General features: G+C 39.0%; 1 protein-coding gene across 1 annotated transcript in view; it reads left to right on the top strand.

The window, feature by feature from the left end:
• Nucleotides 1-12959, top strand: part of GIPC2 (GIPC PDZ domain containing family member 2) — an 86647-nt gene that overhangs the window by 44278 nt on the left and 29410 nt on the right. Inside the window, exon 3 of the mRNA XM_032296513.1 lies at nt 1830-2010. Within this exon, the coding sequence (XP_032152404.1) occupies nt 1830-2010 (181 nt within the window). The remainder of the gene's footprint in view (nt 1-1829; nt 2011-12959) is intronic.

Below are 12959 nucleotides of genomic sequence, written 5' to 3'. Positions count from 1 at the left end.
ATATATATATATATATATATATATATATATATATATATATAGATTGTTAGAATTCTTTGATGACTTAAGAATGGCTGTATACCAATATTTAATAATTATTTTCTTTTTTAGACTCTCGTCTTTAATCTTCTTTATTTTTCTATGACAGCTTAGAAACTAGTTACTGAGTGGTTCCCATTGTTTCCATTAGCGATATAAGGTTAATACGGGTTTCTAATAAAACAATGTCAGGTAGATTATGAAACTTCTGGTTTCTTTTCTTTATAGTTTATTTGCAATGACAGTGAGCTCTGTTTCAATTGGCATTATTGTGACATTTGCATATAGCATGTTAACAGTCACTATTAGAATGAATGAACATAGCAGTATTCTTAAAATTTGGGATAAAAAAGAAATGTATTATGAGTTTTGGTTTCTAATAATGCAACTTAAACATTAAAAATGCTTAACCTTCCTAAGTTATTCTTGTTCCTGATGACAATATGATGGAGGTGCTGGAGATAGAGGAGATCAGTTTTCTCTTAGCTCTTGGACACAATGATCAATCACCCAGCTGATTCAGAAGATGTTATACTTCCACCTAGCAAGCGTGGAGAATACCCAGCCTTTATTACACAATAGCAGCGACTTCTAATATTGCTTTCATTCTTATGAAGGATTTGGGACTTTTGAGACAGATTATGGTTTTGTTTTACCCCATTCCTCATCACTGTAGAAGAACTTGTACATCGTCTTCAGGGTTGTTTTCTTCAATTCTGGAAGAGTTTTCTGGAGCTCCTGCTCCTAAAATCCTTTCAGAAATTTTTGATGCCATCTTGGGAATCTTAGAATTCATTTTGAGACTATCCTATAACTGTATTGTAGAGAAGTAAGATAGATTTAAGAAGGACCAACCTGAAGTTTCTCCTTGGGATCCTACATTCTCTTCAACTAAAATACAAAAATGAAAAACAATAGCATAAAATCACCCTTACTGGTTCCCAAAATAACCATACTTGTCTTTTATTGGGTATCAGCCATCTTAGCTAAGATGGTATTATTCTTTGTGTCTTCGCATTTGTAACTAAATGCAGCCAATCGAAAAAGCTCAAGCTCTATTCTCATGTGATGGGCCACAACTGAAACAATTCAGTAATCATTTATGAAGGGACTTTTCTTTGCAGATATTGTACTGGGCACAGTCACGTGGTAGTGAATAAGACCATCTCTGTCCTCAAGGATATTAGTTTAGTAATGGAGAGTGAGAAGTAAATGAACAATCGCACTGTGGTATGTTGAATCTGGCAAGTTACTTGATCTTCTGAAGCTTTACTCTTCCTGACCTGTGACATGAGAATCTCATAAAGGTTGTTAGAATTAAATGAAATAATGAATGTACAGTGCTTACTTTAGAGTTCAGCATATACAGCAAAAAGTGCTGTAGAAGCATGAGAGTGGCACCTTACCCGTTCTTTGGAGAGTGGGTTGGGGAACGTCAGGAAAGCTTTGCAGAGGAGGTGGTGACTATGAGTGAGCTGAATTCTGAATGATAAGGAAGATGAAGAATGGTTGGAGGTAAGATGGTTGTTCTTGGTTGCTCAGTCTTCTGTCTCTAACTGAGCCTCAGACTGCATTGTTATGTCAATACATTGTATGTAATGTCTCAAAAGCATAAAAAGTATTGTTACACACTTTTTTTTTTTTTTTAAACCTACAGCACCTGGTATTCCCAGGTAGTCTCCCATCCAAGTACTAACCAGGCCCAACCCTGCTTAGCTTCCAAGATCAGATGAGATTGGTGTGTTCATTACACAGTTCTGTTTTATATTATGCTATTAATTTTCTTTCAGGGAATTAAAGATGGTGGTATTATTGACTCAGTTAAAACAATCTGTGTTGGGGATCATATTGAATCCATAAATGGAGAAAATATTGTTGGGTGGCGTCACTATGATGTTGCTAAGAAGTTAAAGGAATTAAAAAAAGAAGAACTCTTTACCATGACGTTAATAGAACCTAAGAAGGCATTTGGTAAGTCAAGGGTCGGTGTGTGTGTGTGTGTGTGTGTGAAATGTTCCCTTTCCCTGGGTTATCTCTCTAAGGGAAATGAGTACTGTGATATGGTGCTGCGTGCTTTTAGTGTCTTCTTACCTAACATATCAGTTAAGAACATAGAAAATGGTAGCACTACTTACAAGGAAAACAACTATTGAAGGAAGAAAAAAGAGAAAATTATTGCCTTCTAAAAGGACATTTTCCAAACATTTGGCATTACAAAGTCTAATGTCTAGTGACTGAATTTGATGTGGCGGTTCCAATCTCTGAGAATAGCACATTGTATTGTTTTCATTTTGCTGAGCAGTAAGATTTTTGATCGAGCTCTTTAAACCATAATAACTGTTGCTCACGGATCTCAGCAGCAGAAGTTTTAGTTGTACACAGAACGGTATTTAAAATAGTTATCTAGTCTATGTTAATGACTGCCTTCCCCAATACCTTTCCTCCATTGGCATTTTGAATTTGGCAGCGTGGGATGGTATGAAATTATTTCCACTTTGGGGGTGACATCTGTACGTGCTTGGTTTTAGCCATGGCAGCTGTATCCCAACTGTCGTTCAATTCCCCAGGGCTATCTCATCTACAGAAAAATGTGCCAACTTCTCTCTTACCACCCAGCACTATTTTAATAAGCCAAACCAAGGCCTAGCATTCATGAGCGTTAAAGTTAAAGCGATGATCTTTAGCAGAATCATCTCAGGCTTGCTGTTACTCATCGTGACCCCACGTACCCTGTGTTCTTTCCTTTGTTCACAGAACATAAATATTCCTTCTAGTTTGTCTCTAATGCTATTTTCTCAGGGCAGTTACTGGAAATAATGGAAGAATGCAGTGGATCTGGGGAATTAGGTTTTCTTTCTCTTAGCAAGTAAGTGACAGGTCCTACACATATGGAATTAGAATTTTTTTTCTCTGCTTCTATGTGATTCTGTGCCATTTAACGGAAATATAGTATAGGTTTTATTACCTGTGGGAGACACTTCTCCAGAAGGAGTAAGAAAAAGACACCTTGTACCAGTACCTCCCGGAGGGAGTACTCTAGGAACTACCTCTGTAGATACTCTGATTCTGCCTGGTGCATTGCAGCATCCAAGCTCACTTTTCACAGAGGAAGGAAAGCAGCACTCAGGTTTCTATCCAGTAGCTCCTTTCAAGATGGCTTCATTTGGCAACCTAACTACCCAGATAGCATGGTGAAATAAATTGACAGGGTGTAGATGGTTTAAGATAAATAGCCCCCCAGGTGGGCAGATCACCTGAGGTCAGGAGTTCGAGACCAATATGGAGAAACCCCATCAGTACTAAAAATACCAAATTAGTTAGGCATGGTGGCACATGATTGTAATCCCAGCTACTCGGGAGGCTGAGGCAGGAGAATTGCTTGAACCCGGGAGGCGGACGTTGCAGTGAGCTGAGATCGTGCCATTGCACTCCAGACTGGGCAACAAGAGCCAAACTCTGTCTAAAAAATAAATAAATTTTCTTTGATTTAGACTCTTTGTAAATCAAAGCCATTCTATTAGCACACCTCAAGAAATTTATTTTTTTTCTGTATTTCCACAACATAATCTGTTTCCAGTTAATTTTTCTCTATTTTTTTCCCCATTGTCTGCATCTAATTCTTTTGGTCCCTGTGTCTTTGTAGAAAGTTGTTGATATACCTTAACTTGGATGCTAGGTTGGTGATAGTCTTAAATGTTACAAAGATCATTGCATTTAGCTATTATTGTTCCATGATTAGATTTTCCCTTCAATGTCATAGACACATGTAGATTCAGTATACATCACTGCCTTATGTACCTAACTACTATTGAATTGGCTTTCTGTTGCCTCATGAAATCAATGGACACATTTGCGAAGCACCCTGGGTAGGATTTTCCTAATAGAGATATATTATTTGACTATCCTAAATTCTGGAAGTGCTGTTGGTTAGGACACCCAGAGATTGACTTTGGAGGAATAAAGTTTTATTTTCCAAGGTTTCTATGGAAGTTTAACTCAAGCTGCTGGTCTTTATATGCATTTTCTGTGCTGTGGATTGATTCTTGACTCTGGGCCCTAGCTTGGGGGTTTCTTTCTTAAAAGTAAGCCTGGCTGCTCTGCCTGTCTCCAGCCCTTAATTTTTCTGCTTATTGTTTTGCCTCTGGGATAAAGACAAAGCTAGTTTGTTCCTCATCCTGTGGCTTCATCCCAGCGCTTAGCTCTTTGCCAGAGAGGGAGTATATATTAGAGGGTATTTGGGGAATCAGGCTTCCCCCAATTCTCTTGGTCCTAATCTTATCTTTTGCTATGTTTCCTTCCTTTTTTTTTTTCCTGTATTTTCTAACATTATTATTGACTCAGGGCCAATAATACAAATTGCATAGTCCTTCATGATTATCTAACTCTCTGTCCTCTTGGATTTCTACCAGGAGGAGGGCCAGTTTTAGTGAGGGAGAGTTTCCTCTGCATTCAGATAGACCACCTTGGCTATAGCTAAGTCACTTCTAGGATTGTAACAAAAGCTGTCAGAAATGGCTACATGTACCAGTATTTTGACATTTTCCTGCCAACTTCCCTGAAGACTTAGCCTGGAGAGGCATGTGAACTATATCCCGAAACACAAGTGGAAGTAGCGTAGTTTGCAATGGCGTAACACAGACTGCAAGCACTGCCTCTTTGTAGTGGGTAGGGAAATCCTTACTGCCTGCCCTCATTTTAATATTTTAGGTCCACCACTAGCTACACTCCACTTCCAGGGTCCATTGTATATGTCAAGATTCTTTGATGGAGAGCTACATAATACTATCTAATTTAAGGAAAAGGCATTTATTGGAGACTACCATGTAGATCCCAGAAATAGACAATCAAGCCTTGACAAGGTCAGGAACCAAGGCTGTTTCAGGGATACGTCTATGAGGAACCCTTCATGGCACTGGCTGAATTGACTCTCGGCAATTGTTTTCTATTTTCATATCACTTCACTCAGGATTCAAATTCCTGCGACAGGTGGAGGAACTAAGTAGGGCTTGTACCCATCTTGATAATGGGGAAGGCTGGCTATATGATAGACCTACCAAAATCATATATAACAGGAAGGGAGAAGTTTCCTTATAGGTTGGAAAAAAAGTAGCAGATGCCCATTTTGCTATTTCTCCTGAGCTGTTGTATCTTGTTCTGTAGGCACAGCAGTGTTGATTTTCTCTTGATTTTGAATCTGACTATAGCCATGTATGATATCTGTCAGTCTGGCAGTATTAGAATGGATTTGGAGGGAGAAGCGTATTGTCAATGGTTGTGGGTGTTTGGCCTTAATGATTTTATTTTTCTGCTCTGAGTTGGGTGCCACATACATAGCTGTTTGGCAGTGGACTATCTAGAGATGATGACAGCATCCAACTTTTTTTTCAGAGAAGGGGTAAAGCCACATTTTTCTTGGTGCTGGCCACCAGATTTGGAGGGGCCCATAATCTACCAATTTTGACTATACTTCTAGGAAGATCTTTAATTATGTATCTAACAAATTATGGAGATTCTTCTGTGTTTCAGGTACTCTGTGTGGCATAGAAAATACTAAAGAGGAAGACTAAGCTATGGTTCCTGCCTTTTGAGGAGCTTATAGTCTAGCAAGAGGCTGTTATGGGCTGAATTGTGTCCTTCAAAATTCACATGTTGAAGTCCTAATCTTCAGTACCTTAGAATCCAAGTAGATTTGTAGATAGGGCCTTTGGGTAACTAGGTTAAAATGAGGTCAGTAGGGTGGTACACCAATATGACTGCTGTACTTATTAGAAGAGGACATTTAGACACAGACACAGGGAGGATGCCATTTGAACATGAAGATAACTATCTATCTGTAAGTCAAGGAAAGAGGCCTCAGAAGAAACCAACCCTAGAGAAACCTTGATCCTGAACTTCTAGCCTCCTGAACTCTGAGAAAATAAATTTATCTTGTTTAAGCTACCTAGTCTATGCTACTTTGTTATGGTAGCATTAGGAAATTATAGAGGATAATAGGAAAAAAATTACGGTACCAGTTCTTTGACTATGGAAGTAGATCTTGGGTTTCCTAATAATCTATAAGGTACAACTATTTTAGCATTACTCTGGTCTTGGGAAGATAGCAAGAACACATTTACATGTTTCCATTCAGACATTTGTTGAGCAATTAGCATATGCTTGTCTTAGGGCATTAGTTGCCACAGACAATAATAGTCACTTATTGAAAGTCTGCTGTATACCATCACCACACTGCCTGCTTGGTACATGCATGAATAAGATCCAGATCTAGGAATTTATGTCTAGTGAGAAGAGATGGATATGAAAAAATTAATAAATTCAATAAAGGCTATTAGAGGTGCTAAAATATACTAGTTATATAAAGGTGGGAGACATTCAGGAAAAGCTTTCTAAGGAAAGGAATTTGAGTTGAGTCTGAAAGGATGAATAGTGCTTACTCAGTGGATGAGTTGGGGAAGTGGGAACAGAAAAAGCAAAGTTACAGAAGTACAGAATAGCATCATATATTTTGGAATACCATGTTTGCCAGTGTTTCTGGTTAGAGGCTATAGGTGGTGGTGTCACAGGAAATGAAGCTCAGGAGTCAGTAGGAACAAATATATCAAGGGCTTTATATGTGAAGATAAAGACCGGGCAATGGAGAACCAATGGAGGGGCAGAGGGGTAACGTGGTGTGTCTTTAATTTTGGAGACTGTCAGATAAAGGGATGTGAGATAGAGTTCAGAAGATCATAAAGGTTCTGTTAACAATAATAGCTATCATTTGTTCAGTGTGAAAGAGATGAATTAAGGCAGTGCCTGTAGGCATGAAGAGAAGAAATGGTTCAGGGGATAGATGATGCTGTGCTGAAGCCGTTTGTACACATCTCTTCCCAACTCCTCCTTCATTGATATCAAGTTAATTGTTTTAAATTGGCTATAATGGGATATTTATAAAAGAGAAATAGGTTAGTACTGCAAGTCAGGGCTTTTTATTTTAATTTTTTTAGTGTGGAGAGCTGATTGTTAAACGTTTACCTGCATACCACTGAATAATAAGATTGAATTGGTAACCCGTTGGATGTAGGAGTAAAGGAAAGAGAGATTGCAAATGATAACCTCAGATTTGTGGCTTTGGGCACCTCATATCAAGTGGTGCCATTATTTGATGTGAGGAAAGCTGGCAAAGAAATAGATTTGGGTGAGGAGATAGGAAAGAAATTATAAATACAATTTTGGACTAAATGAGTTTGAAATCTGTGGGACAGTTCAGTTAGACATGTACAAGAGGGCTGGGTGCAGTGGTTCATGCCTGTAGTCCCAGCACTTTGGGAGGCTGAGGAGGCTGGATCACTTGAGGTCAGGAGTTCAAGACCAGCTTGGCCAACATAGTGAAAGCCCATCTCTACTAAAAATACAAAAATTAGCCAGAAATGGTGGTCGCGCACCTGTAGTCCCAGTTACTCGGGCAGCTGAGGCAGGAGAATCACCTGAATCTGGGAGGTGGAGGTTGCAGTGAGCCGAGATCATGCCAGTGTGCTCCAGCCTGGGCGACAGAGTGAGACTGTGGAAAAAAAAAAAAAAAAAAAAAAAAGAAATGTACAAGAGGTAGATGAGCATTGAGAATTGGGGCCTAGAGAATAAGATTCATGAGTAATTTTCTTTGATTGGTAGCAGAAGCCATGGAAGTAGATTCAGTCACTCAGAGCGATAAAAAGATTAAAAACAGAACGGTCAGGGGAACACCAGCATTTAAGGGGCAGAAGGAGAAGGAGGAAACGACACCGAGGAACGGCCAGACATAGAAGAGATGACCCTCTGGGTGGCCTGTATCCAAGGACTCAAGATCAAGTCCCTTGTCGCAAGAGCAGTTGCTCCATTGCACTTTCCCAAGTTGGCTGTGGGGCTCTGAGGGAGGAATAAAGGCCATTGGAAAATGTACCCTCAGAATCTCCTGTGCTGGTCAGAATTTAAATGACTGTTTTTCAACCAGCAGGTTTCAACCAGCATGTTTAGAACACAAAGTAGAATAGAATTGAAAATACCGTGCTTTGTACATTGTAAGTATTGTTTCTGTTACAAATAAATATGTGTGTTTCAGTTACATTATCTTTGTGTATATTTATGGGTCATGATCTAATGTATGCTTTTCTTACTGTGGGTCACAGAAAAAAACATTTGAAAGCCACTGGCTTAAATGACTCCCTTGTCGAAATTTTGTAGTTGAATGGGAAATCTTTCCCATACTTAACATGGTTTCTCCTGGTCAGCTGCTTACGGATCCAAATTTTCCTTCTTCCAGCCATGAGTTGATGGCAGCATTCCCAGTCCTTATCAAGTATCGGCTGGAATGTCTGTAGTGGTATTTTTTAGGGCATGGCTCACTTCCTTTCTCCTTTTGCCAATGAAAAGGAACATGTCTTTACAATGAGCTCAACCCTGCAGTTTGCCCTGTAAACCTAGATTTTCCCAAGGCCATGAAAATCCCTCTTCCATTTAAATGACTCTAAGACCAGACCAGTCCAAGTGGTTTGTTTTTCTATAAGGTCTTTTAAATGCCGAAAAATAACAATTAATTCCATGAAGCTTTGATTTGGTTTCACTTAAATGAGTCTTGACTTCATTTATCCTGGCAAGTTTAAAAAGCATTTATGGTCTTTGTTTTAGGGTTAGATTTTGTAACAGAACATTGGGTTATGTCTTCTTTTAGAAGGTTCATTTCTGTGCTGTGTATCCATCCGAATAGGATGTTAAGTATGTGAAGTGCGTCTCAGTCTTTTGAGTCATTCACAGCTGGAAAACTCGGACCTCATCTTTGTGATTCAGCTTAACTGATGTACTCACTTCAAAGGCTTAGCCTATTTGATATTAAGAGATAAACTGTGGCTTTTAAGTTTTATATGACTTTTTAGATAGACATTTCAAATGTTCAAAAATTACTTTTTATTATTCATGCTATACCTAGGGAAAATGTCAATCAGTAAATACTTCCAGTACCTTTTCATATATACTGAATTCTATAAAATATATTTGGGAATATATTTTGAAAAAAGTTACAAAAACAACAAATTGCAGTACTTAAGTGTGAGCCTGTGCCAGGGACTGGCTTGTGATATGTGACATTGGGTAAGTTACTTAACCTTTCTGTGCCTTGGTCTCCTCATACAAAATGTGAAGATGTGTCTACCACGTTGGGCTGGTGTGAGAATTAAATGATTAAACACAGGAAAAAGGAATAGAGCAGTCCCTGGTGCCTAGTAAGTCTCCAATAAGAGTTATCTATTATTATTACTATTATTACAAAGGCGTATCCTTTTCTTTAAGGAATAATTTTAGAAACAAGACAAACCCACGTGAGACAGGAAAAGGAATGTGGATGAATTGGTGATCAAGTATTTGTTGACAACTCTGGCACTGTTTGGATTCTGGAGAGACAGATGACAATATCACATCTCATATCAACTCATGAAATATATCAGTACATCATAACAGTAGCTGCCATTCGTTTTTCCAAGTACTTTCTAAATAGGAAATTATTTAGTCCTCACAACCATCCTAAAAGGTGAAGCAGCCTGCCCAAGGTTACAGTTAGTGTGCGAGGGAGGCAGACTTCTAAGCCATTCGGTCCGCCTCCAGAGCCAGCTCTCTAACAGCTGTTACAGGGAGTCAGCATGCTTGCTGTCCTCAGGGGGCTTACAGTTTACATAAATAGGCAGATACATTAACAATCAAGTAATTTTACTAACAATAATAGCTACCATTTGTTGAATAAAATATAGTATAGCGGTCAAGAGCATAGACTGTGAGCCCAGTTGCTTGGGTTTGATTCCTATCTTGGCTGCTTTTAAACTGCATGATTTGGGATGTTATTTAACACCTCTAGATGCCTGTTTACTTACCCGTAAAGTATTTTGAGGACGAAATGAGTTAATGTATATCCGTGCTTAGAACAGTGCTATGTAATTGCAAGCCATTGCAACTAGGACTACTGCTATTATAGCCCGACTTACTAATCCTTATGCTATTCCTGTGAGGGTTTTCCAGCTAAGTAAACTGAGGCGAGGGCAGTTAATTCATTAAGGCTGCCCAGTGGCAGGCATAAGTGTGGGCATAGCACTCCAGTCCTGTTTGCTATTGAGGCTTGTGCTCTGAACATTATGTGTTACTGCCTCTTCAGAGCATAATACAGACCATGATACATGCTATAGTGCAGATTTAAACGGTGAAATTCATCTGAGAGCTGACTTGGCCATGATGAGGAGGGGTCCTAAGGCTTAGAGAGTGATAGGGATTGGGAGAAGTGGTAAGATTGGAAAGAAACTTCCTCAGAAAAGAGAGCTATGGGACGGATGGTTTATGGCAGGTCCCACCAGTATCAGGGACCAATGTCCTATTCTCATGAAAGGCAACAGGACATCTGATAGAATGGTATAAGGATATTAGAGCCAAATTTCTCACCAAACCTGTGCCATACGGGGGGTAGGGTGGGGTGGTGGTTGTGGTACTCAAAGTCAGATTCAGTTCAGCATTTCTCACATTCAGAATTGCGGAGTAAAATTTAAAAGCCACTGCAGAAATCTAAATGGATGTTCAGAGAGGGAAAACAATATTGAGTAGGCTGGACTAGGAGAGTAAGATCTCTGGAAAAGATTGCATTTGATCTTGGCCTTGAAGAATGGGAAGAAACAGATAAGAGAAAGGTTTCCTGTGAGAAGTGTTCAGGACAGGGAGGAGCCTAGCCTTGCAGGGACTGTAGCAAATCAGGCTGCAAAAGCAGCTCAGGACCCCATTAATAAGAGCTCTGAAAACTAGGCAGGGAACCCAAGCTTGTTTTAGAGAGTAATAGGGAATCATTTAGATGATACCGAAACTGAAGGATGACATGATGAAGCAGATGCTTGGAGATTAGGCCCAGGAGACCAATGTGGCTATATTTGACGAGAGGAGAAACCATGTAAGAGGCTGTTGCAACAGTTCAGGAGGAAATGATCAGGGCTGGGATTTGGGGCAGCAGTGGGAATTCAAAGGAAATAAAAAAGCATGAGTAATATTGTAAGGTAAAAATGGGGTAGGAGGTAGATTGATGACACTTAGTTAAAGGGGAGAGGAGAGAAGGTTCAGAAGCAAATGTCCCTCCCAAGATTTCTATCCTAGAAGCCTGTGGTAACAGTGATGCTATAATTGGAAATGAGGCAGTTGGGATGTAGAAATGGTTTGGGGGACAGTCAGGGAGAGAAGTTCAGTTTCATGTGTATTGCATTTTATCCGACAGTGGTACTCTCTTTCATGTATTTTTTTGGCAAAGTTAGTGTACACAATGACAAATTTTGCAGGGCAGAGCATGCTGTCAATCATCTTATTCTGTAGTAGAGTTTGTCCTGGCCTCTTCGTATCTAGCTAGACTTTGGCTTAGTATTTATCACAAAGATACCATGGGTGGAGATGAATAAAGAAAGACAAGTTCCCTTTTGTGGGGTGTGGCAGATGTGTTAGACAAATGCTGAGGGTAATTGATGAATTGGTTTTCAAGGTAGAGACCCAGCTGGATACCTAAGTATAGGTCCTTTCTACTCTAGTTGTAAACTTTCATTAAATTTGTTTTATCAAATGCTCAGTTTTTAATCTGAGAAAAATGAAATTATTATAATCTATAATACTAAAAACTTGTAAGCTATATTTTTCAAGATATTTATGCTAAACAGTGATTGATTTCTTAGAGTTGTAATGTTTTTTAAGGAGCATTTAGAATTAATAACACCATGAATAGGTTGGTAGATAATAGTTTTCAACTGTTTTAACGCTTATTAATTAACATAGCAATGTGAGGTGAAGGGGTAAAAAATGATGCTTAAATGTAAGTGGCTTTTCTAATCTAAATAGTATGACTATAATGTTAATTATTAGAAAAATGGCAATTATGTAAATAATATATATTCTGCCTGAGAGTATTTTTACAATGGGAATTGTCATTTAATTACAGAAAAATGGATCTAATGAATTATGTACAAAATTCCTGTCAGAATATGTTTTCAGATAAGTTAGGCAGATAAGCAATTCTATTTATGTGTTGAAAAATGTTTGTGAGGCTCAGATTGGTGGCTCACATTGGTAATCCTAGCACTTTGGGAGGTGGGTGGATCACCTGAGGTTAGGAATTGAAGACCAACCTGGCCATTATGGTAAAACCTCGTCTCTACTAAAAATACAAAAAATTAGTTGGGCGTAGTGGTGGGTACCTGTAATTCCAGCTACTCAGGAGGCTGAGGCAGGAGAATTGCTTGAACCCAGGAGGCGGGGGTTGCAGTGAGCCACTATTGTACCACTGCACTCCAGTCTGGGCGACAGAGTAAGACTCCATCTCATAATAAACAAAAAAAAAAAAAAAAAAAAGAAAAGAAAAATATTATTCATTTTAAAAATATTGAGTTAAATACTGTAAGTGCCCTTTAACAGATCTAGAACAGAAATACCGTTTGACCAGGCAATCCCATTACTGGGTATATACCCAAAGGATTATAAATTATTCTATTATAAAGACACATGCACATATATGTTTATTGTGGCACTGTTCACGATAGCAAAGACTTGGAACCAACCCAAATACCCATCAAGAATAGACTGGATAAAGAAAATGTGGCACATATATACTATGGATTATTATGCAGCCATAAAAAAGGATGGGTTCATGTCCTTTGCAGGGACATGGATAAAGCTAGAAACCATCATTCTCAGCAAACTGACACAAGAACAGAAAACCAAACACCACATGTTCTCACTCATAAGTGGGTGTTGAACAACGAGAACACATGGACACAGGAGGGAAACATCACACACCAGGGCCTGTTGCGGGGGTGGTGGGGAACTAGGGGAGGGGATAGCAGGGAGATAGATATATAATCTCCTCTGGATTAAAGGTGTGAAACTTTTCCCCAGAGATGCACATT

The sequence above is a fragment of the Sapajus apella genome, unplaced genomic scaffold (assembly GCF_009761245.1).
Source record: "Sapajus apella isolate SASKATOON/1434 unplaced genomic scaffold, GSC_monkey_1.0 scaffold36, whole genome shotgun sequence".
Classification (NCBI taxonomy): domain Eukaryota; kingdom Metazoa; phylum Chordata; class Mammalia; order Primates; family Cebidae; genus Sapajus; species Sapajus apella.
Note: the sequence above shows the minus strand (reverse complement) of the source record. Positions and strands in the feature narration are given on the sequence as shown.